The sequence below is a fragment of the Manis pentadactyla genome, chromosome 3 (genome assembly GCF_030020395.1).
Source record: "Manis pentadactyla isolate mManPen7 chromosome 3, mManPen7.hap1, whole genome shotgun sequence".
NCBI classification, from domain to species: Eukaryota; Metazoa; Chordata; class Mammalia; order Pholidota; family Manidae; genus Manis; species Manis pentadactyla.
In genome coordinates, this window is record NC_080021.1 from 217,662,176 (window position 1) to 217,688,886 (window position 26,711).

Below are 26,711 nucleotides of genomic sequence, written 5' to 3' on the forward strand. Positions count from 1 at the left end.
GAATCGGTAAGGAAGCACACCTCTGGGGACTCTGAGTAGTTGGGTCAGCCCCTGCCTCAAAGGAGCACTCCTGCTGGGCCTCCAGTCGTGAGAGTCCCCGGATTCCTTAGGTCTGTCTGGGTCTGACTGCTTGACACTTATGAATTAAGAGTTTTAACCTATAAACTCACTATCCCAGAGAGAACTACTGTTGACACTTTGGGTTTAATTCCTCCCATAGATTTATATATATGCAATTTCATTACTTTTTTTATTTTTACAGAATTGATAAAATATACTCTTCTGAAATATTTCAGTTGATAATGTTGCTTACCCTTATGTTAATAACCAAATCTATCAGTACCATTTTTAATTACTGTATAACATCCCATTCGAGCAATATACCATAATTTAACAAATTTCCTTCAAACAAGCACTCCCGCTGGGCCTCCAGTCTTGAGAGTCCCTGGATTCCGTAGATCTATGAGTCTGACTGCTTGGCACTTGTGAATTGAGAATTCTAACCTAAATATTCACAATCCCAGAGAGAAACACTGTCGACACTTTGGGTTTAATACCTCCCATACATTTATATATATGCAATTTCATTTATTTTTTTATTTTTACAAAATTGAAAAAATACACTCTTCTGAAATGTCAGTTGATAATGTTGCTTAGCCTTTTTATGTTATCGAAATCTATCAGTATCATTTTTAATTACTGCATAACATCCCATTCTAGGAATATATCATAATTTAACAAATTTCCTATTAAGGAACATTCACTTTTTTTCTATTTTTCATATTATAAATGTGCCATCCTTATACACTAGTTCTGTTATTTCTTTAGGTCTTGAAGTGAAGTTGCTGGATCACAGAGTATATGCATTCTTAAGGCTTTGACTTTTACCAGAATGTTCTCCAAAAGGAACATACAATTTATACTCCCATCAGCAGAGATTGGTATGTTTAATAGACAGAAAGAGGTGACTAAAGGCACATACTTGCTAAAAAGAAACCATTCGTGTACCAACTGAATGTTTGAATGCCTATTATTTGCACAACACTGTGATAGGTGTTGGGGGTACAGTGGTGACCAAGGACTCCTCAATTCGTTTCTCTGTTTTCTTTGTTCTCCAATCACGGCAGGTTTGGAAAAATATCTAGCTTTACGGATGAACTAACTAACTTTGCACATGATGATGTTACATGGATGACAGCAGACAGAACACTCAGGAGACGGTAGAGTTGCACCCTGGCATAGATGGTGCCATCATTGTATGGATTATTGCTCACCAACACCTTCCCTCCTATGCTCTCCCCTGCCCAGATGTGACTAGAAGCCTAGAAACCTTACTTCCCTTGCCAGCAGGGTTCTGCTAAGGGGCTGCTACAGGAGGTACTGGTGAGAGACTAGAAGGCAGGAGGGAGGCAGAAGTTGCTGTGTTCCAAGGAGACACCAGTTCCTGCTGAGGCCACATGGCAGAAAGAGGACACAGCGGCACGGGCTCCTCCAAGGGCAGCAGCTGCAGACAGCCCAGACTCTGCAGAGAACCTGGGGCACGTCAGCACCGGCCAGCCAAGGGGCTGGAGCGGCTTTCCCTCGGCTCCCCGCTGTGGGGTAACACTCAACCTTCCCCCGTTTGCTCCTTCATCCTGTTTAATCATTTTGTAACCCAAATCCCTCTATTAAATCTCTGTTTGAAATATCCAGAGTGGTTTTGCTTTCCTGACTGATGGGATAGCCCAGCGTCAAAATTATCCTCAGAATCCGGTTAGGTCTGAGTCGTGCCTGAGACCTGCACGGCATCTTTCATTAAGCCTAACAGAGCCAGTTTTTCTGAAACAATGGAAAGACTTCTGGATTTTTCTGTTTTTTTTTTTCCCCCTGGTTGAATACGAGATGAATTCAGGGACTGGCTTGGACGGGGCATCTTGTATGAAAAATACATATCTTTAAACTGTAGAGTCACACTCAGGAAGATGTGATTCACAAACTACGACAGGCATATGGGAACTGAAACCACTTTGGGGGAACAGCAGATCCACGGCTTCCCCCTCCCATGCATCTCATACTTACCCACGTTATGAATATGTACATAAACTGGGAGAACAAAGCAAAATGGCACATGTTACTCAAGCTATTAAAGTTCTCATTTTTGCTCTGTGCACACATGGTTGAATCCGTGTAACACATTGTTCACTGGATGTGACTCTACCTCCTGCTACAATCAGAGGAACCTGGGTACTGCTGTTTCAGAAACAACATTAGCTGTAATTATTTTCAATATAACAGTACAGAAATATTCAATCAATTCATGTGCTCCTCTTTCTTTTCACATTCAACCACACTTGAATATGAATGTGTTAATAAAATTTTAATGCCCCATCATAAACTTGTTTTCACACCCTTCCTTTGGCTGCTGTACCTTCTCTTTAATAAACCTCAATAATGAAAAGAGCTGAGCTGACACACATATAAATATAACTAAACCTGGAAAAACAAACGAGAAATAGCACCCGTTTAGCTTCTGTCATGCATGTCTTCTCCCTCGCTGTCATCGTCACAATGGAAGATGTCCCTAAACAGAAAGACTTGCTTGGGTGCTGCAGGAGACTGGACTTCAGTGCCTTTTTTCGCCATTTTCTTCTCCAGCTTTTCTTTAAGCAAAGGTAGACTCGTCTCATAAAGGTAGTCTATGATCTCTAAAGAAAAGAAATTTAATTTTGAAATTACTTGTACAAAGCCTCTACCCAAAGTCAAAGACTACAGGGCACGGATGTGCTGTTATGTGTGAGATCCTCTCTAGCTGGTTTACTGACATTCACTCATTCAGTCCTCTCACAAATCCCATGAAGTAGGCACTGTTGTGAACCCATTTCTCAAATGGGAAAGCTGAGGCATAAAGACAATATGAAATGTACTTAAGGCCATGGAGTTGGTCCGGGGAAGCCAGGATTCAAACCCAGGAAGTGACATTGCTGAATGTAAGAAGTATTTCATCACACTCCAGGGCAGTGTCATCTGAACCAGTGGTCCCCAAACGCTTGTGCTGGGCAGACCACCTGAGGCTCCCCTGTGAGCTCCTCAAGAAGTCTAGCCTCTGGATATACTCTGGAGATACGATTCCATATGTCTAGGATGAGGCCCAGGGACATAGATCTTTAATGAGCTCCCCCCATAACTCTGATGATCTGTTTAGGGATTACATATCCCCCCATAGCTCTGATGATCTGTTTGGGAATTACGTATCTAAACCACACAAAAATAGCTGCAGGAAAGGATCCAGACATCTTTTGTTTTTTCTGGAACAGGGTGTATGCAAGCATGAGATATGAGTGTGTGCATGTGAGTGCATGGTGTGAGCACTGTGAGCACACGTGTGTGTGAACACATGGTGTGTGTACATGTGCATGGTGTGTGTGTGAGCACATGGTGTGAACATGTGCGTGTGTGAGTGCATGGTGTGAATGTGTGAGCACGAGTCTGCATATAAGCATGTGCGTTCTGAGTGCATGGTGTGGGCGTGTGCATGTGAATGTGTGCATGTGAGCACATGGTATGAGTGTGTGCATGTGAGCCCATGGTGTGAGTATGTGCGTGTGAGCCCATGGTGTGAATGTGTGTGTGAGTGCATGGTGTGAGAGAGCATGTGAGCGCATGGTGGCAATTCAGAAGCACTTATTTAGTGAGTGCTTTCTAGCAGGCTGCACACATTTCCATCACCTCAGTTAATCCTTTGTGAAAGTCCCATCAGGTTGGGATTATGATTTGCCAATTTTCATAGTTTTAAGACTGGAGAAAGTGAGGTTCCCAGAAATTAAGGCACATGCTCAGGGTCACACTACCAGCTCATGGCACCATTTGCTGGGTTCTCAACTATTCAAATACTGAAAACACTGACCTGGAAAAGTCTTCTTCTGCCAAAAGGGAACACAGGTAGCTTTCAGCTTATAAAATTTACTTTGAACATAAGTTGGAGGCACATCACTTTAGAAAGGAAAAGGTAAAAAAGTTAGTGTCAGCTTAGAAATTGGTGATTTCTAAGTGCATCAACAAGGGGAGATCTACAGATGTAAGTAGCTTTCTTAATCATCATGTCCTGAGCAGGAGATCATCATGTCCATAAACATGACAAAAACAAGACACATGTGAAAAGCTACTGTTAATTTGGCTGAAAACACACACATGCAAAAGGAAGAAAATCAATAGTACATAAGATGGATTCTGTTTCAATTAGAACAATGTACATTACTAATTGGGAAGACAGGCCCAGATATTATAGCTAATAAGGGGTAGAGCTCGGAATTCACTAGGGTAGCCTGGCTTCAAATCTTAGGCTGTTAAACATTACATTTAGAATAAGTACATATTTGTCACCATTCAAAAGCAGATGTCCCCTGATTTTTTTATTTTGCAAAGCTAAAAAAAAGTAGATGCTATTATGACTGGGTGCATGAAATACATTTTCCATTTACAATAAGTAGTACAGAAGCAACCAAATCCTAAGTTGTTTTTTTAAAGTGCAAATCACTAACTTTCACTTCCTGGACACTTCAACAATAAAAGTGTCTCTAATTTGTTTCAATAATTAACTAATGTAATAGTTAAAGTGATTAGTGTGAGTAACTTTGTGTGTTAAGAAGGGACAGGAACAGGTACAGGTACAGGTACAGGTATAAGATAACTGAGTTCTTAGAATAAGAAATGATAAACGAAAAATCACTACAGACCCACAGAAATATAAAGAATTATTAGAGACTACTATGAAAAATTATAGGCTAACAAACTGGATAACCTAGAAGAAATGGACAACTTTCTAGAAAAATACAACCTTCCAAGGCTGACCCAGAAAGAAACAGAAAATCTGAACAGACCAATTACCAGCAACAAAATTGAATTGGTAATCAAAAACCTATCGAAGAACAAAACTCCGGGACCAGATGGCTTCACCGCTGAATTTTATAAAACATTTAGTGGAGACCTCTTTTCCAAAGAGTAGAAGAAGAGGGAATACTTCCAAACTCATTCTATGAGGCCAGCCTCACTCTAAAACCCAAACCAGGCAAAGACACCACAAAAAAAAGAAAATTACAGACCAATATTCCTGATGAACATAGATGCAAAAATACTCAACAAAGTATTAGCAAACCGAATTCAAAAATACATCAAAAAGATCATCCATCATGATCAAGTAGGATTTATTCCAGGGATGCAAGGATGGTACAACATTCGAAAATCCATCAACATCATCCACCACATCAACAAAAAGAAGGACAAAAACCACATGATCATTTCCAAAAATGCTGAAAAAGCATTTGACAAAATCCAACATCCATTCATGATAAAAACTCTCAACCAAATGGGTATAGAGGGCAAGGACCTCAACATAATAAAGGCCATCTATGATAAACCCACAGCCAACATTATACTTAAGAGCAAGAAGCTGAAAGCTTTTCCTTTAAGATCAGGAACAAGACAAGGATGCCTACTCTCCCCACTTCTATTCAACATAGTACTGGAGGTCCTAGCCACGGTAGTCAGACAACACAGAGAAATAAAAGGAATCCAGATTGGCAAGGAAGAAATTAAACTGTCCCTGTTGTAGATGACACGATATTGTACATAAAACCTAAAGAATCCACTCCAAAACTACTAGAACTAACATCGGAATTCAGCAAAGTTGCAGGATACAAAATTAATACACAGAAATCTGTGGTATTCCTATACACTAACAATGAACTAGCAGAGAGAGAAATCAGGAAAACAATTCCATTCACAATTGCATCAAAAAGAATAAAATACCTAGGAATAAACCTAACCAACGAAGTGAAAGACCCATACTCTGAAAACTACAAGACATTCATGAGAGAAATTCAAGAAGATACCAATAAATGGAAACACATCCCGTGCTCATGGATAGGAAGAATTAATATTATCAAAATGGCCATCCTGCCTAAAGCAATCTATAGATTCAATGCAATTCCTATCAAAATACCAACAGCATTCTTCAACAAACTAGAGAAAATCATCCTAAAATTCATATGGAACCACAGAAGATCCCGAATAGCCTAAGCAATCCTGAGAAGGAAGAATAAAGCTGGGGGAATTATGCTCCCCAACTTCAAGCTCTACTACGAAGCCACAGTAATCAAGACAATTTGGTACTGGCACAAGAACAGAGCCACAGACCAATGGAACAGACTAGAGAGCCCTGATATAAACCCAACCACATATGGTCAATTAATATATGATAAAGGAGCCATGGACATACAATGGGGAAATGACAGCCTCTTCAACAGCTGGTGTTGGCAAAACTGGACAGCTACATGCAAGAGAATGAAACTGGATTATTGTTTAACCCCATACACAAAAGTAATCTCGAAATGGATTAAAGACTTGAATGTAAGTCATGAAACCATAAAACTCTTAGAAGACAACATAGGCAAACATCTCCTGAATATAAGCATGAGCAACTTCTTCCTGAACCCATCTCCTTGAGAAAGGGAAACGAGCAAAAATGAACTCATGGGACTATATCAAACTAAAAAGTTTTTGTATGGCAAAGGACACCATCAACAAAACAAAAAGGCTTCCTACAGTATGGGAGAATATATTTGTAAATGACAGATCTGACAAGGAGTTAACATCCAAAATATATAAAGAACTTACACACCTCAACACCCAAGAAGCAAATAACCCGATTAACAAATGGGCAGAGGATATGAAAAGACAGTTCTCCAAATAAGAAATTCAGATGGCCAATAGGCACATGAAAAGATACTCCACATCACTAATCATCAGGAAAATGCAAATTAAAACCACAATGAGATATCACCTCACACCAGTAAGGATGGCCAGCATTGAAAAGACTAAGAACAACAAATGCTGGTGAGGATGCAGAGAAAGGAGAACCCTCCTACACTGCTGGTGGGAATGTAAGCTAGTTCAACCATTGCAGAAAGCAATATGGAGGTTCCTCAAAAAACTAAAAATAGAAATACCATTTGACCTGGGAATCCCACTCCTAGGAATTTACCCAAAGAATACAACTTCTCAGATTCAAAAAGACATATGCACCCCTATGTTTATTGCAGCACTTTTTACAATAGCCAAGATATGGAAGCAACCTAAGTGTCCATCTGTAGATGAATGGATAAAGATGTGGTACATATACACAATGGAATACTATTCAGCCATTAGAAACAAATTCTACCATTTGCAAGAACATGGATGGAGCTGGAGGACATTATGCTCAGTGAAATAAGCCAGACGGAGAAAGACAAGTGCCAAATGATTTCCCTCATCTGTGGAGCATAACAAAGCAAAACTGAAGGAACAAAATAGCAGCAGACTCACAGACTCCAAGAAGGGACTAACGGTTACCAAAGGGGAGGGGTGGGGGAGGGCTGGTGGGGAGGGAGGGAGAAGGGGACTGAGGGGTATTATGTTTAGTACACATGGTGTGGGGGGGTCACAGGGAGAACAGTGTAGCCCAGAGAAGGCACATAGTGGATCTGTGGCATCTTGCTGTACTGATGGACAGTGACTGCAAGGGGGTATGGGTGGGGACCCGATAATGTGGGTAAATGTAGTAACCACATTGTTTTTTCATGTAAAACCTTCAAGAGTGTATATCAATAATACCTTAATAAAAAATTAAAAAAAAGAAAAGATGACTGGGTTCTTTCAGTCTCATCACAGTGACCACCTGCTGAACACGTACTCTGTGCCAGGCCCTGGACTAACCATCTCCCACGTATTATCTCCTCCAGTCCTCATACGGTCCTATTAAACCAGTCTGTAGATGAGAAAAGTGAGGCTCAGAGAAAGTCAGAGAAGAACCTGCCCAAGGATGGCTAAATAGCAAGTCACTCCCAGGACCCAGCGCCGGGTCGGCGTGGCTGCAAAGGCCAGGCGCTAAGGCGTCCACGTCTTCCCTCTCCCAGCAGGGCCAGCCCAGCCTGACCTTCAGGGGACCCGAGCCCCGGCTCTGAGGAGTAACAGTAATTGATCTGGACATTTGCAAACTAAGTAGGTGATACACCTTATTAGGTGGACATACTTTGTTTAAGTCATGCCTAAATAATAATTCAAGGGAGGCTTTAAGAATCTAAGAGATTGGACTTTTAATTTTTTTTCTAATGTTTTAATTCATTATTAAAACCTTGAAATTATACCATTTCAAACAGTATTTGACCTGATACCATAACCTCTGTTTTACAGCTTTGGGATTTATAAATTGGTAAGTAGAACAACCTACCTTTCAATATATAATTTTACTCAAAATCCATTAAAAGCCCATTTTACCTTAAGAAATCATGTGATCTGAAGCAATATCATACAATACACAAAAACTTATTGGAAAAGTCAAAATTTTCAAAAAAATGTTTTGCTGTTATAAAGGGGGGCTTTGTTGACATGAGTCCTCAAGGTGGGAGTTGGTGGGGTACACAGCAGGACCCTCCTTCAGAGCGCCTGGCACCCTCACTCTCAGGGACCTATAATACTGCAGGTCCCCTCAGGTGAGCCAGAAAAGGACAGGGCTTGGAAACACAGGCATGTGTCTGTGATTCCTCAGCATGTATCCATGAAATTCCCAATTCTCCAAGTTAAAAAAAAAAAAAAAAGCCAATGTTCTTTGTCCATAATCCCAAGGTGTAAATAACTAACCAGTATCAGTTTAAACCCTTCCTAATGATCAACAAAACCTGACACCAGAAAGCCAGCCAGGCTATAGCAGCGTCACTCTAGTTCCGAAACTAAAAGCTGAGCAATCCCTCAATACTCCCAATTCCCTAAGCCCGCCAATCCAAGCACCACAATCCTCAATGATGTGCTTTGTTTAGAGGGCCTGTGCTCTGCAGATCAATTCTCTCTTGCTTAGCAAGTAATAAATTCTGATATTGAGAGAAGCAGCCTCTCTCTTCAATAGCAGGAACTGATTCAAAAGAGCAAGGTAAACAGAGATCACTTACAAACACGTGATATAAAGCTCTGCTGCCTCGGTGTCTGGTGACACTGAACTGTGCTGCATACAGGCTACCCGTCCTGCAGCGTGTCCCGGAGTGAGACCCCACCCCACTTCTGGACGAGAAGGGCAAACGAACACCACAAAAACTACTGAGGGAAGCTCAAAGAGGAACAGGATCATTATATTGTCTCACCCTATCTCCCCACAGCCAGTTCTTATCACAAAAGAGAAAAACTGGCACTTTTATATAGTGGGGAAATGTGGCAGATGCCACCAGAGCCAAATGATCAAAATCAGAATCACGTGCCTCACGATGTGATGGGATGATACTGACATGGCATTATGTATGTTGTATTCCTGCCAGAAATACAGAACATGGATCTAATCATGAGGAAACGCCAAACTCGGCTGTTTCTACAAAACAGCTAGACTGTATTCAACCACAACTTCAAAGCCACCTAAGAAACAGACAGAAGGGCTTTACAGTTGAAAGACACTTAGGAAGACAGGACAATTAAATGCAATGTGTGATCCTGGATTGGATCTTAAATCAGGGGGAAAATTCTACAACAGCCATTATTGGGACAACTGGTGAAATCTAAATGCGAACTGTGTTCTAGAAAATAGTATTCTATCAACGTCAAATACCCTGCATATGATCGACATACTGTGGTCATGGACAGTAACCTGCTTGTGTAGGGTAATTCATCTACCACAAACTCTTAAATGGTTAGGGGGAAATTTTTCCTCCCTTGGAGGAGGGAGCAGCAAGGGAGGAGGGGAGGGGAGGGCAAATGCAGCAAACTGTGCAGAATGGGTGATTCTGGGCAACGGGTCTATGGGGTCTTTGAACAAGTCTTAGAAGTTGTTAGTTCTTTGAGGCTTTGAAGAGACTTTGCACACATTTCATTCATCCTTCTTAGGAGTCTTCAGTAAGGGGTGGAGTGGAGGGAGGGGCCGATTTACATGGTCCACAGTACACTGAGTGGGGCTTCCAAATACATGTTACATGATATGAGCTACAGATGGGTCCATATGTAGTGCGAAGTAGAGCCCCGCTCTTTAAAATCTGAGACTCACTCGTTAAGTCATCTCTTATCTTTCAATCAGCTTACTATTAAATTAATGGCCTTACCCTATGGTACCAGCAAGGTCTTCCCAGTCTATTTCAGTAGCATCTTCCACATTTACTTCATACAACCTATGAGAGAAAATAAAGTTTTCAAGGAAAAGTCAGTACGACAGGCACCCTTATGGACTCCCAGGAGACTAAGAGCTTGAAGGCATCAGCAGGTCCACCCCTTCCGGCTCCCTCAGACAGGCCCTGCGGCCTCAGCATGCAAGCCCAAGGCCACCCGAGGTCACCGAGGCAGTGACCTGCAGACCAGGAGGCTGCCTCTCCACCTCCCGAGCCCTCCACGTCCCCCACCAAGCCATGCTGCTGCTTCACAGTGAGAGACACAAGTTCGCCGATCAGTGTGGGCAGGTGGCATCAGTACACATGGACTTAGCGCGTAACACCTCGACACCTGCTAATTCATTTACCCTTAATGCCCCCCATGATGAGATGGGGGCATCATCTGTTCTACAGACCAGAGAATGGGGGTGAAAGCCCGAGCTGCTGGCTCAGGCACTTCATGACTGACTGGAACCCAGCCAGGCCTGCCCAACTTGAGACGCCCTCCTCGGGTCTGCAGTGCTGCTCCTCCGTAGGGCAATACGGTGGAGGCGTAAGCAGCCAGACAGTGTGGAGGGTCAGGAGCACACGGATGAACTTCAAGCAGGGCTCATGATGGAGAGCAGGAAGAACGAAGCTGGACAGGTGGCCAGAATACAAAGGTTTCTTCTGTGCTTGCTGGCACTCACATGACATGAGCCCAGGTCCACCGGTGTTGGGGAAGGTCCTTGAGAAGCCATGACAGCCAGCTGCCCTGTGAGCTGAATGCCAGGAGTCAGAGGCTGCATGCCCTCACCCCATCCTTGGAATGTGGGTTCTGCTTGCCTCCCCCGCTCCCAGAGGCTGTCTCAAGGACAGGGCCTTGAGATAGTGTGCGGTGTTGAGACCATCTGGATGGTGTACGCAACTAAACCCAGTTAAGGCCTCTATAAAAATGTTACAATTTGGTGGGTGTGTGTGGGGATCTACTCATGTACCAGCCACCCAAGACAGGCCAGGTATTATTCCTTGCTTATTACCCCTACCCTAGCCCCCTGCAGTGGCTTGCCTCTTTCTTTGGTCTCTCCCTGTCCTCCAAGTATGGGGGCAGGTTTCAGACCACATCTGGGCAGCTTTTGAGGAGCTGAGACTCACAGGCGTTGTTCAACAGACCCGTGCCTCCCCTTCTATCAGGGGAGGGAGGACTCTAGAGCTCCATGGACCAGGAGCTCAAAGACAAAGCAGAACCCAGGCAGCAGCGACACCAGCTCACAGGCGCTGGGGGGCAGGAGGGCTCAGCCTCAATTATTTACCTCCATTTTCCAATGGACAGAGATAACTTAAATCCACAGGAAAACTCCCAAAGACATTTTAGTCTACATTTACTGAGGCCATGGTATGTCTTACAGTGTTAGCTCACTTCTTCGCCAAAGTACACTAAGAGGCAGGTGCTAGCATCACCCTCACTTAAGATGACAGACCAAGAGCCAAGGGCCTATGTGTAGAAAGTGCTGGAACAGGGATTTCAACTTCAGTGATCTCGCTACAGATTCTGCTGTTTAACAACTACTCTTTGGCTGGAGAGAACAGTTAAAACTGTGTCACTTTCTATTTCTGTACCTTTCAATCAGGTTGATTTTGGCCTGCAGGGCATTAGCTCCACGGAATACATCCCGACCATTTGTCATCCTCTTGGTTAGAACTTCTGTCCTGTGTTAAAGGAAAGAAAAACACAGTTTACTTTTGGAGGCCAAGTTTCCATTAAAACATCCTACATTTTTCTCATCTAAATTACCTTTATTCAAACCATTTTTTAACATTTGCAACTTACCACTGTTAACATTTACCACCATTGAGGATACACCTATTTTTAAAGAAAAGTGGGAAAAGATAAATAAAACGACAGGAAGTTGATAGTTATTGAAACTAGATGAGGGATACAAGGAGTTCTAAGTCTGTGTGTGTCATAAAATTCCCATAATAAAAATTTTAAAGGAGTGGGTCGGGGGGGTGGGGCACAGAAAAAGCCTATTAGCAGGTGCTAAGGACACTGTGTAAACTCAGTTTATTTATTTTTGATTGTTTATTAGACAGAAGGACATCGTGCTCATTACCATTACTAGCTGTTGGGACACAAAGTAAGACAAATTTAGTGAAGTGATAAATGATTTGATGATCCCTCCAAGGCCCAAAGCTGGTGGCTGAAGAAGAGGGCTCCCCGAAGTTCCTGATGACAGCAACCGCCCCACGGCAGGTGCTGTCGAAGTACTTATCCTGACTAGCAAAATGCGTCACGACCTGATGGGCAGATCATCAGCCGTTACATTCACATCCTTGATAAGGGATTCACGGGACACACACAGGTAACTGACGCTTGTTCTGGCTAATAGCCATCTGTGGTCGCTGGTTTGAAGTGGATCCCTTGAGGTCATTTCAGTGTCACAGAAGTAAATATATGGTCAAGCTTCAGGTTTCCTACTTTTTCCTTCAAATTCAAAGGGAGTCGTTCACACTACCTTCATTGTGCTGACTCTGGTGCAGAGCCACCCCCTCATCATCTCCCTTTGGAAACAGATACATCATCCCCCGGTTGAGGCTTATAACTCATTCCTATTTTTAATCTAAATATAGGAGTAGAAAGGGCTCTGGTCCCTCCATATTATACACCTTCCCTCCCCAAACATTATCTGTTCTTTGGAGTTTATTTCCCTGAGTGTAGTCCTCTATTCAACCAAGCAAATATTCTACAGAAGAATTGGAAGGCATGTAAATAATGAACAGCATGATCTAGGAGTTTGGTTTGAACACTAAATAGGCCTACTCCAGATTTCATTCTTGTCTGATATTCAAGATGACCGAGGTCCCCTAGTGTCCAAGACATGGGTCATGAGCTACAGAACCATTGCTCGAGGTGTCATGTGACGGCTGAACATCCAGCTCAGAGACCCTCCAGGGCAAAGAGTGGGCAGCAAGATCAGGGCTGCATATACGTCTGTGTGATGAATGCAGAGAGAAGTTCTAAGAGGAAGAGTGTGACTGGCTCCCTTTAGATGAAAACAGAGGAACTGCTGACTGAGCCAAAGTAAAAAAGGCAGAACTATTACTGATCACTATGCTTTCATTTCTCTCGAGTGTTAGTTTTATATTTATTTTTTATGCTGCAAAACAGATAACTATCTTGTTTTGTTAAAGACTTAGAAAGGGACAGAGTGAAGAAACCGTAAGTCAATATTCAGTACCAGCAAAGTTCAAGTTCTTTGTGAGGAAGCCGTACAATGAACTGGGGCTAGGTAAGTGCTAACTTGACTCAGATACTGATACTGAGGTAGTTGGAGCAGTGGGTCAGAGGTGGTCATTCCTGACATGTGAGGCTTTCCACATGCAAGCCGCACAGACCTTCTTAGCAACCTTGCCAATCTACCCACTCTATAGAAATTACTGAGAGAGAGAGAGAGAGAGAGAGAGAATATCTATTGAAACTTAGGAAGCCTTAAAACTTACCACTTACTTTTACACTGCATCCAATTTCTGGTTTCTACTATAGCTTCTACTTCTGCCCAAGATATGCCCTTGTAGAGTTTTTCCCGAACAATTGACAGGCAGCCTTCAGGATTTTCTTGGAGTCTAGAATCCACCTCTTTTAACTCCTGGGGAGTCATTTTCTTTAGAATCACTTCTTCAACAGCCTTGATTAGTTTCTGGGTCTCTGTCTTACTCCAAGTACCATGATTTCTTTCTACAGACATAAAAAGATGGTCGTATAGTTGCTAATCTATTTGCTTTCAAATACAATATAAAAAACAAAATGGTTACAATAGACAACATGTCATTACACATTTGTCCAAACCTACAGACTGTATAACACCGACCAGGAACCTAACATTAAAAACTACAGAGGAGGGGGCGGAAGATGGCGGCGTGAGTAGAGCAGCGGAAATCTCCTCCCAAAACAGCATATATCTATGAAAATATAACAAAGACAACCCTTCCTAGAATAAAGACCAGAGGACACAGGACAATATCCAGACCACATCCGCACCTGAGAGAACCCAGCGCCTCGCGAAGGGGGTGAGATACAAGCCCCGGCCCCGCGGGAGCCGAGCGCCCCTCCCCCCAGCTCCTGGCGGGAGAAGAGCAGGCAGAGCGGGAGGGAGACGGAGCCCAGGGCTGCCGAACACCCAGCCCCAGCCATCCGGGCCAGAGTGCAGGGCCCTCGATACTGGGAAAACAGGGCAGAAAGAACAGTGAGCAGGCACTGGAGGCTGGGCGACAGAGGGCATAAGAAAAGCGCGCGACCATTTTTTTTTTTTTTTGCTTTTTTGCTGCTTTGTTTTGGCGAGCGCTTTTTGGAAGTCTTAAAGGGACAGGGACCCCAATATTAGGGAAACAGGGCAGAAAGACCGGTGAGCAGAGGACTGAGGCTGGCACCGGAGAATAAAGAAAAACGAACGACCACCTTTTTTTTTTTTAATTAAAAAAAATTTTTTTTTTTAATTAAAAAAATTTTTTTTTCTTGTTTTTTTTGTGGTCGTTTTGTTTTGGCGGGTGCTTTTTGGAAGTCTTAAAGGGGCAGGGCGGGCCACTTAATCCAGAGGTAGGGAATCCGGGATCTCTGGGCACCCTAACCCCTGGGCTGCAGGGAGCAGGGAGGCCCCTTACGGAGATAAATAGCCTCCCAGCAGCTCCTGCTCCAAGGCGACTCCACCATTTTGGAGTAGCTGCCCGAGCCAGGCCACGCCCACAGCAACAGCGGAGATTAACTCCATAGCAGCCGGGCAGGAAGCAGAAACCCTGTCTGCGCGCAGCTGCGCAGCACAAGCCACTAGAGGCCGCTGTTCTCCCAGGAGAGGAGGGCCACAAACCAACAAGAAAGGAAGTCCTTCCAGCCGTCACTCGTCCCAGTTCTGCAGACTATTCCTATCACCATGAAAAGGCAAAGCTATAGGCAGACAAAGATCACAGAGACAACACCAGAGAAGGAGACAGACCTAACCAGTCTTCCTGACAAAGAATTCAAAATAAGAATCATAAACATGCTGACAGAGATGCAGAGAAATACGCAAGAAAAACGGGATGAAGTCCGGAAAGAGATCACAGATGCCAGAAAGGAGATCGCAGAAATGAAACAAACTCTGGAAGGGTTTATAAGCAGAATGGATAGAATGCAAGAGGCCATTGATGGAATTGAAATGAGAGAACAGGAACGCATAGAAGCTGACATAGAGAGAGACAAAAGGATCTCCAGGAATGAAACAATATTAAGAGAATTGTGTGACCAATCTAAAAGGAGCAATATCCGTATTATAGGGGTCCCAGAAGAAGAAGAGAGAGGCAAAGAGATGGAAAGTATCTTAGAAGAAATAATTGCTGAAAACTTCCCCACACTGGGGGAGGAAGTAAGCAAACAGACCACGGAAATACACAGAACCCCGAACAGAAAGGATCCAAGAAGGGCAACACCAAGACACATAATAATTAAAATGGCAAAGATCAAGGACAAGGAAAGAGTGTTAAAGGCAGCTAGAGAGAAAAAGGTCACCTATAAAGGGAAACCCATCAGGCTAACGTCAGATTTCTCAACAGAAACCCTACAGGCCAGAAGAGAATGGCATGATATATTTAATACAATGAAACAGAAGGGCCTTGAACCAAGGATACTGTATCCAGCACGACTATCATTCAAATATGACGGTGGGATTAAACAATTCCCAGACAAACAAAAGCTGAGGGAATTTGCTTTCCACAAACCACCTCTACAGAACATCTTACAGGGACTGCTCTAGATGGGAGCACTCCTAGAAAGAGCACAGCACAAAACACCCAACATATGAAGAATCGAGGAGGAGGAACAAGAAGGGAGAGAAGAAAAGAATCTCCAGACAGTGTATATAACAGCTCAATAAGCGAGCTGAGTTAGGCAGTAAGATACTAAAGAGGCTAACCTTGAACCTTTGGTAACCACGAATTTAAAGCCTGCAATGGCAATAAGTACATATCTTTCAATAGTCACCCTAAATGTTAATGGGTTGAATGCACCAATCAAAAGACACAGAGTAACAGAATGGATAAAAAAGCAAGACCCATCTATATGCTGCTTACAAGAAACTCACCTCAAACCCAAAGACATGTACAGACTAAAAGTCAAGGGATGGAAAAACATATTTCAAGCAAACAACAGTGAGAAGAAAGCAGGGGTTGCAGTACTAATATCAGACAAAATAGACTTCAAAACAAAGAAAGTAACAAGAGATAAAGAAGGACACTACATAATGATAAAGGGCTCAGTCAAACAAGAGGATATAACCATTCTAAATATATATGCACCCAACACAGGAGCACCAGCATATGTGAAACAAATACTAACAGAACTAAAGGGGGATATAGACTGCAATGCATTCATTCTAGGAGACTTCAACACACCACTCACCCCAAAGGATAGATCCACTGGGCAGAAAATAAGTAAGGACACGGAAGCACTGAACAACACACTAGAGCAGATGGACCTAATAGACATCTATAGAACTCTACATCCAAAAGCAGCGGGATATACATTCTTCTCAAGTGCACATGGAACATTCTCCAGAATAGACCACATACTAGGCCACAAAAAGAGCCTCAGAAAATTCCAAAAGATTGAAATCCTACCAACCAACTTTTCAGACCACAAAGGCATAAAACTAGAAATAAACTGTACAAAGAAAGCAAAGAGGCTCACAAACATGGAGGCTTAACAACATGCTCCTAAATAATCAATGGATCAATGACCAAATCAAAATGGAGATCCAGCAATATATGGAAACAAATGACAACAACAACACTAAGCCCCAACTTCTGTGGGACACAGCAAAAGCAGTCTTAAGAGGAAAGTATATAGCAATCCAAGCATATTTAAAAAAGGAAGAGCAATCCCAAATGAATGGTCTAATGTCACAATTATCGAAATTGGAAAAAGAAGAACAGATGAGGCCTAAGGTCAGCAGAAGGAGGGACATAATAAAGATCAGAGAAGAAATAAATAAAATTGAGAAGAATAAAACAATAGCAAAAATCAATGAAACCAAGAGCTGGTTCTTCGAGAAAATAAACAAAATAGATAAGCCTCTAGCCAGACTTATTAAGAAGAAAAGAGAGTCAACACAAATCAACAGTATCAGAAACGAGAAAGGAAAAATCACGACGGACCCCACGGAAATGCAAAGAATTATTGGAGACTACTATGAAAACCTATATGCTAACAAGCTGGGAAACCTAGGAGAAATGGACAACTTCCTAGAAAACTATAACCTTCCAAGATTGACCCAGGAAGAAACAGAAAATCTAAACAGACCAATTACCAGCAACGAAATTGAAGCAGTAATCAAAAAACTACCAAAGAACAAAACCCCCGGGCCAGATGGATTTACCTCGGAATTTTATCAGACATACAGGGAAGACATAATACCCATTCTCCTTAAAGTTTTCCAAAAAATAGAGGAGGAGGGGATACTCCCAAACTCATTCTATGAAGCTAACATCACCCTAATACCAAAACCAGGCAAAGACCCCACCAAAAAAGAAAACTACAGACCAATATCCCTGATGAAGGTAGATGCAAAAATACTCAACAAAATACTAGCAAACCGAATTCAAAAATACATCAAAAGGATCATACACCATGACCAAGTGGGATTCATCCCAGGGATGCAAGGATGGTACAACATTCGAAAGTCCATCAACATCATCCACCACATCAACAAAAAGAAAGACAAAAACCACATGATCATCTCCATAGATGCTGAAAAAGCATTTGACAAAGTTCAACATCCATTCATGTTAAAAACTCTCAGCAAAATGGGAATAGAGGGCAAGTACCTCAACATAATAAAGGCCATCTATGATAAACCCACAGCCAACATTATATTGAACAGCGAGAAGCTGAAAGCATTTCCTCTGAGATCGGGAACTAGACAGGGATGCCCACTCTCTCCACTGTTATTTAACATAGTACTGGAGGTCCTGGCCACGGCAATCAGACAAAATAAAGAAATACAAGGAATCCAGATTGGTAAAGAAGAAGTTAAACTGTCACTATTTGCAGATGACATGATACTGTACATAAAAAACCCTAAAGATTCCACCCCAAAACTACTAGAACTGATATCGGAATACAGCAAAGTTGCAGGATACAAAATCAACACACAGAAATCTGTGGCTTTCCTATATACTAACAATGAACCAACAGAGAGAGAAATCAGGAAAACAACTCCATTCACAATTGCATCAAAAAAAATAAAATACCTAGGAATAAACCTAACCAAAGAAGTGAAAGACTTATACTCTGAAAACTACAAGTCACTCTTAAGAGAAATTAAAGGGGACACTAACAGATGGAAACTCATCCCATGCTCGTGGCTAGGAAGAATTAATATCGTTAAAATGGCCATCCTGCCCAAAGCAATATACAGATTTGATGCAATCCCTATGAAACTACCAGCAACATTCTTCAATGAACTGGAACAAATAATTCAAAAATTCATATGGAAACACCAAAGACCCCGAATAGCCAAAGCAATCCTGAGAAAGAAGAATAAAGTAGGGGGGATCTCACTCCCCAACTTCAAGCTCTACTATAAAGCCATAGTAATCAAGACAATTTGGTACTGGCACAAGAGCAGAGCCACAGACCAATGGAACAGACTAGAGAATCCAGACATTAACCCAGACATATATGGTCAATTAATATTTGATAAAGGAGCCATGGACATACAATGGCGAAATGACAGTCTCTTCAACAGGTGGTGCTGGCAAAACTGGACAGCTACATGTAGGAGAATGAAACTGGACCATTGTCTAACCCCATATACAAAAGTAAACTCAAAATGGATCAAAGACCTGAATGTAAGCCATGAAACCATTAAACTCTTGGAAGAAAACATAGGCAAAAACCTCTTAGACATAAACATGAGTGACCTCTTCTTGAACATATCTCCCCGGGCAAGGAAAACAACAGCAAAAATGAGTAAGTGGGACTATATTAAGCTGAAAAGCTTCTGTACAGCAAAAGACACCATCAATAGAACAAGAAGGATCCCTACAGTATGGGAGAATATATTTGAAAATGACACATCCGATAAAGGCTTGACGTCCAGAATATATAAGGAGCTCTCACGCCTCAACAAACAAAAAACAAATAACCCAATTAAAAAATGGGCAGAGGAACTGAACAGACAGTTCTCCAAAAAAGAAATACAGATGGCCAACAGACACATGAAAAGATGCTCCACATCGCTAATTATCAGAGAAATGCAAATTAAAACTACAATGAGGTATCACCTCACACCAGTAAGGATGGCTGCCATCCAAAAGACAAACAACAACAAATGTTGGCGAGGCTGTGGAGAAAGGGGAACCCTCCTACACTGCTGGTGGGAATGTAAGTTAGTTCAACCATTGTGGAAAGCAGTATGGAGGTACATCAAAATGCTCAAAACAGACTTACCATTTGACCCAGGAATTGCACTCCTAGGAATTTACCCTAAGAATGCAGCAATGAAGTTTGAGAAAGACAGATGCACCCCTATGTTTATTGCAGCACTATTTACAATAGCCAAGAATTGGAAGCAACCTAAATGTCCATCAATAGATGAATGGATAAAGAAGATGTGGTACATATACACAATGGAATACTACTCAGCTATAAGAAAAGGGCAAATCCAATCATTTGCAGCAACATGGATGGAGCTGGAGGGTATTATGCTCAGTGAAACAAGCCAAGCGGAGAAAGAGAAATACCAAATGATTTCACTTATCTGTGGAATATAAGAACAAAGGAAAAACTGAAGGAACAAAACAGCAGCAGAATCACAGAACTCAAGAATGGACTAACAGGTACCAAAGGGAAAGGGACTGGGGAGGATGGGTGGGTAGGGAGGGATAAGGGGGGAGAAGTAGGGGGGTATTAAGATTAACATGCATGGGGGGTAGGAGAAAAGGGAGGGCTGTACAACTCAGAGAAGGCAAGTAGTGATTCTACAACATTTTGCTATGCTGATGGACAGTGACTGTAAAGGGGTTTATAGGGGAGACCTGGTATAGGGGAGAGCCTAGTAAACATAATATTCGTCATGTAAGTGTAGATTAGTGATAGCAAAAAAAAAAAAAAAAAAAAAAAAAAAAAGGGCAGTTCCTGTGTGGTAACCTCCAACGAGTTCTACACAAGGGTATAAAGGGCATATAAAAGGGTAGGCAAAGGGTCTGTTTGTGTTTATACAGAGGATCAAAGCCTAATTGGGCTACCCCGAAAATGAACTAAGATACGATATGAAAAAGAACTTCCAACATCTGCACTCTCTGGAAGACTCATGCCAGAAGATGATCATCAAAAAACCCCAACAAAGATCCACGCACTGCTACAGCTGTAGATGCACTCATCCCACCAGTTCCTGGACCTGCCATGGGAATGAGGAAGGAGATATCTAAGCTGGCCTGTGCATACAGTAAAACAACAAATTTGACTGGATCTATACTGTTGGAACTCAACCAAGAATTTGGAGAAGTGCAAATTGTAGCACTCCAAAGTCTTACAACTACAAACTACTTATTGTTAAAAGAACATATGGCATGTGAACAGTCCCCAGGAATGGGTTGTTTTCATTTGTCTGATTTCTCTCAGACTGTTCAAGTTCATTTGGACAATATCCACCATATCATAGATAAGTTTTCACAAATGCCTAAGGTGCCTAACTGGTTTTCTTGGTTTCACTGCAGATGGCTGGTAATTACAGATATGCTTTGGTTATGTAACTATACTCCTATTATGTTAATGTGTGTGTGCAATTTAAGTAGTCGCTTAAAACCTATACATGCTGAAGTTACTCTACAAGAAGATATATCAAAGAAATAATCAATCTTCCCATGTTTTCTTCCGCCTGCTACTTCTATAGCTTTTCTTCTTCCTTCCTAATTACAACCCTTAAATAGAATTCGTGCCTCATATCAAATTTACCGAGTATCATAATTCTTCCAAGTGGTAAAGATACCTCAAGACAAATGCTGGGCATAGAAGCCACAGGGCATAAATATGCAAAGAAGTAAAAAGTTAACTTTTTCAAACAATAAGGCTTCTCTCTCACTTACCAACTTCACATTTCCCTGTATGGCCCCGGAAGATGACTGGTTAGCCAGAGACGGGTAAGATTCCTCAAGGGAGGAACAACCTAAGACAGGCACAGTCGCAGGGGGGCCATCAGGTGAGAAATTGGGGATCAACAGAGGTGAGGCTTAGAACCTCACCCCCCCGTTCTGAGAGAAACCTTCTGCATACGTGGATGTTTTATTGCCCTGGTCTAGCTTGGATTAACACATAGTCTACAGGCACACACCTGATCATCTACATGTGCTCTCTTACAACACTAAACTATGTTTTCTACCTTTATCTTGTATCTACCTACCACTTCAGCATTTTATTAAAAATAATAATAATAAAGAGAGAAATGTGGTATCCACATATAAATCAAGTATAAAAACCAAATGAGTATTCATATTTGAACTGACTGTTTATAGTTCATAAGGCATGAGCAAAACCGAAAGTTTCTGTGATGACTGCCCTTGTACTGTTCACTATGTAACTTATTCATTATGTAAGAATTTGTTCTCCATGTAAGAACTTGTTTGTTATGCCTCAGAAGATTGGAGACTGACGAAAATTAGGCTTGGGGTGGAATAATGATTGTGCATTGAGCATTGACTCCCCTATAGAGAATTTTATTGTCGTTAACAACCATTTGATCAATAAATATGAGAGATGCCCTCACAGAAAAAAAAAAAAAAAAAAAAAAAAAAGGACAGACTTCCAATGGTAAAATAAATTAGTAACCGGGATGTAATGTATAGCATAAGGAATATAGTCAAGATATTGTAACAGCCTGGTAGGGTGATAGCTGGAACCTAGAATTATGTATATAAATGTTCTACCACTGTGTTGTACACTTGAAACTCATGTAATGTAATAGTGTGTGTCAACTACCCTTCAATAAAAAATAATTATTAAAATTAAAAAAAAAAAAAAAAAAAAAAAGAAACATCTTTCTTGATCACAGATCACGAAGAACTTCTACCCACTTGGTCCCAGAATCATTTATCCCTATTATTCTACTATCTCTTTATCATATGTAATCAATTAAATATACATAGTTATTATTTATCTTCATTCACTAAATATAAACTCTGGGGAACCAAAAAAAAAAAAAAAAAAACTACAGACTCTGAGGGATGTGCCAATGTAGATTCATGGCACCATCTGGTGAGGGATGCTGGTAATGAGAGAGGGTTGTGCACGCATGGGGGCAAGAAACACATGGGAAATCTCTGTACCTTCCTTTCAATTTTACTGTGAGCCCAAAACGGCTCTAAAAAGATAAAGAGTTAAAGGCAAATTAGACACATTTCAGAAGACAATGGGCAACATCTCAATTACAAACACAGTTGATAAAATTATCAAACAGTTACATGCAAATTAAAATGAAACCATCGAAGTGGACATTCTTTGCAAGAACCAATATCAGAAAAGTCCTTTCTTAAAGCAACATATTTTTTTCAACTTCAAAGAAGTTGTCCTGTTTCTGACAGAAGTATCTCCTGCATGACACCGTGAGGTTCTCAAATATTTAATGGGAAAAAAAGAACTAAATGACTTTTATGTTACATACCTAACTCTCCCCAAGAGTTCCCAGTTGAATTAAGAGCTGCAATGACATGCTCGCAGGAGTGAGCAGTGGAGACACCTGAATTTAAGCCAATCACCTGGGGAAGGTGTCAAATGAATCTGTGGTTCATCCGTGTCTAGATGTTCAGTCACGCTAAGGAAGAGGCCTCAAACCACAGCCTATAATTATCTTTGGTTTGGCTTTAAGAGTGTCATTTTCCACTCAATAACAATTTGGATGAACAGTTAAAAAGCAAGAGTTCAAAAAATAAAAGTCTAGATTTCATACATACACACACACACGAGTGTCCCTCCCCTTCTCCAGATCTGGGTTTTAATTCTCAGAAACCAGAAGAACTGGCCATGCTGAGTATTTGCATGCACCAGTGGCCAGAGCTGGCAGCATGAAGGCGTGATCTCCAGCTGACCCCAGAGCCTACCACACGCCAGCCATGCAAATGCCCAGCTGCGTAGCCTGTTGCATGCTCTGCCCATGTGCCGGGAGCAGGGGAGCCCTGCCTAACTGCAACACTGACCGAAGACTGTCTCCTTAAAGCAACTGACAGTTTTTATTGTGAAGAATAAACTTCATATATATAAACTTCTTTATGAAAGTGGGGAAAAGGAGACCATTAAATCCCTGCTCAACAGGCCAGCTGCACCGCACCCCAGCCGATCTCCCTTGCTGCCTCGGGGAAGGGACCTTCCCCACCCAGGTTCTCCCACACAGTGGCTTCCGTGGGTATCAGTCAACTTGGCAGTTATAGTCCTGCTGAAAGCTACTGAACTGAGGTGCAGTAGAAACTAATCATGTGAATAAGGACGGCACAGTTTCATAAACGCACACAAGGAAATGACAGGAACCAGCATGCAGAATGGCTCAGGCAACGATGGCACTCACTCAGAGGACAGGCCTGTGGATGCCTGGGCACCAGATCGTCGCAGGCTAGTGAGGCTTTCCAGGCTCATTCATTTCCCAGGCAGGCCCCTGAGCCCAGACTTACCGCTGCTGATCTGGGAGAACTTCAAGGCAACGGAGAGGCTGCTTCGAGCCACCATCTCCCCGATCTTTTTCCAATCGTTCCCATGGAGGGCCTGGTATATCTTTAACTTCTTCGTATCTCCTTTGCTGTACCTAAGAGAAAGGGAAAACATTACAAGTTTGAATTAACTGCAAGGTTAGAAACTGTATTCTCATGCTGTACACAGCAGTCCTGGAAAAAGGTGAATGGGTGGGCCATCAGAAAGACCACCCAGAGCTCCTGCCACTTCCTATCTTGGCATCTCAACTGTGGTCACCCTGTAAGCCAAGCACCGCAGTCCGTGGCCAGGGGCCTGGCTGAGCAGCCAGAGCAAATAACTGGACAGTTATCACTCCCCATTCAAATCCCTAAAAAGGTTTCAGGCACAATACAAGTCAGACTTCTGAATGTGCCCACAAAGCCTGGCACTCCCTACTGTTCAGCCCCGCCAGCCTTTTAGGCCCGTCTCAGCTCAGAGCCTCCGTGCGGGCAGTGGGAATGGCCTTCCTCCACCCCACCTGGACAACTCCTACAAGGTCTTCAGACGCAGCATACGTGGCGGACCCTCAGTGAGGACCCTGAGCTCAAGGCCCCCGTTGGTCCCTCTAGAGAACACTCAGCTCCTGTCACTGGACTTCGTGCTGGCTTGTAATTACATACATTTAGGGTTTCCCTTGTTTACCTGTCTCTTCCTCTAGACCAGTGTTGTCCAACAGAAATACAAGGCGGGCCACACACATCAGTCAAGTTTTTCTAGTGGTCACATGAATATTAACTTAATTAATTAGCTTAATAATATATGCATTTAAGCCAATAAATTTAAAAGGCAATCATTCCAAAATGTAGTCAGTATCCAAAAGTATTAATGAGATATTATGCACTCTTTCTTTAAACCAAGGCTTCTGGCTCCAGGGTATATTTAACACATAATACAGCACATCTCAGTTTGGACTGACTCCACTTCAAGTGCTCAACAGCCAAGTGAGGTTGCTGATCACCGCGATGGACAGCACAGCCCCGGAGGGGAAGCCCTACAAGGGGAGGGACCTGTCGGTTTTCTACACTATGGGATCTGTAATGCTTGCCAGACAACAGGCATGCAGTAAATGTGACAAATGGCTTGACACAAATATACAATTATTGAAGGAATTTAGGGTGCAGTAATCCCATGTAAAAACAAATATATTAAAGATAAGAACTGAAAGAGCACTAGAACATAAATGGATTTTGAAATGAATCACCTTAAATGTTTAAGTGAAGAAAAGCAATTGGTATGACACTGTGCAATCCCTGGGGGCGCGGAGTGGAGGTTTTTGTTATTATTAATACAACACAAAAGAGGCCCGAGAAAAACACTAGCCCCCTCTGCTGCCAGCCACGCAGAGCTGCTTCTGTCAGTAAGATCCCAACACTCTCAAGAATTCACCTAAAAACGCAGAGTGTAGTAAACAGAGGCTCGTAATCTCACTCTGAAGGACCTACTTCCTGGTAGTTTCCTTCTCAAGGGCACTCTTGAAGCAACAGAAAGAGGACACCAGCGAGAAACAGAGCCCAAAAATGAGGAAACGGGCACACAGCCTCTAACAGCCCTCAGGGCCTTCAAATTCTTGGATTTTTGACTTTCTACTGTTTTTTTCAGTTAAGGAGTCCTAAAATTAGAAAAACAACCCAAAATAAGCGGTCATCACAAATATGGTACAAACAATGGAATGAACTTTTATTACTACAGTGAGAAACATTCTAAAAAGTTCACTCCCACGCTCACGTCACAGGTAGAAAAATATGTCCCTCCGCTGCCACCATTTATTTACCAAAAGCATTCTCTTAAGGCTCATTTCAGATGTCATCTTCAGTGCGTGTCCTTCAGTTCTGTCCACAGTGGTCTATCACTGAGGCTTGGAGACACAGCAGGGTGGGCTTCAGTCCTTGGGGACCTTTCCTCTACTTAAGGTTGATTTCTTTTGGTAAAGATTTAAAAAAAAGAAGCCAAGGTCAAGTCAATGCCTTGGTTTAAAATCACGTAGCTAAGTGTAACTCCGCTGGTCTTGCCACATTTCCTAAACCTGCCTCCCAGAGGGAGACGGAGCAGCTGGGCCATCGGCGACTGCTGTGGGGCCCTCAGAGGCAGGAGCTGCCTGTGTCCTCGAGGAGAGTGATGATCCACAGCTGACACCTGATCTACATTAGTTTTATTTGGAATGTTGGAAAACAAACTATAATTGGGTATTTTATCTGGGGAAAGAGGGAGGAGAGAGTGGTCATCACCCATGAAGCAGGCTGTGCAGACGACGCCACTGAATCAAACTTAAGTGGCCTCCTCCGCATGCTTCCCTCCACCTTAAAGTATTTCTTGCAAATGCAAAGAACTGGGCTCAGGGCTGGCTGGGGAACAGTGCACCGAGAAGGAATGTTCATGCATGGGATGCTCACAAGTTGGCGCGGAGCAAACTGCACGAGGAACAGTAAGAGGCACAGTGTGTTGGGGGAATGATGAAAGTATAAAGAAAAAGGTGAGGATTTAGAAAGCGGAGATCTCAGAAGATTTATTAAAGGGGTGTAAATGGAAAGTGGCCTGGAAGACACACAGCTGGTTTCACACCCACAAACCAGCCTGGTTTCTTTCTTCAAAGCTATTCTTGCAGACATTCTGCTTTACATTATCAGCACACTAGAGAAATGTTCTGATTTAAGTTGATAAGACTTTTTTTCTTACCTGCCTTTGTAATTATTGACATCGAACATCTTCTTTGCTCGATAGTATACAAGTTTCCAGGGCCGGGCGATGCCCTTCCCTATAGTTAGAAGAAAGGCAGTGAGAGATGCACACAGCCTGGCATGAGATGCACCCACGTCATAGAAGGAGCCCAAGACAGCCCCTTATGATACTATCCCAGACCC

The 26,711-nt window shown here is 42.4% G+C and overlaps 1 protein-coding gene across 3 annotated transcripts in view; it reads right to left on the reverse strand.

Annotated features, from left to right (window-relative positions):
* Positions 1-600: 600 nt before the first annotated feature.
* TTF1 (transcription termination factor 1) overlaps positions 601-26,711 on the reverse strand; it is a 35,020-nt gene continuing 8,909 nt past the window's right edge. For 2 of the 3 annotated variants that reach the window (XM_036913472.2, XM_036913473.2), the window contains exons 5-11: positions 26,527-26,605; positions 23,796-23,926; positions 13,611-13,845; positions 11,730-11,819; positions 10,089-10,154; positions 3,884-3,969; positions 601-2,684 (exon numbers count right to left, since the gene is read on the reverse strand). In XM_036913472.2, the coding sequence (XP_036769367.2) occupies positions 2,503-2,684; positions 3,884-3,969; positions 10,089-10,154; positions 11,730-11,819; positions 13,611-13,845; positions 23,796-23,926; positions 26,527-26,605 (869 nt within the window). In that variant the 3' untranslated portion in view covers positions 601-2,502. Of the gene's footprint in view, positions 2,685-3,883; positions 3,970-10,088; positions 10,155-11,729; positions 11,820-13,610; positions 13,846-23,795; positions 23,927-26,526; positions 26,606-26,711 lie in introns of those variants that run through there. The other variant, XR_008996674.1, reaches the window with a different exon arrangement.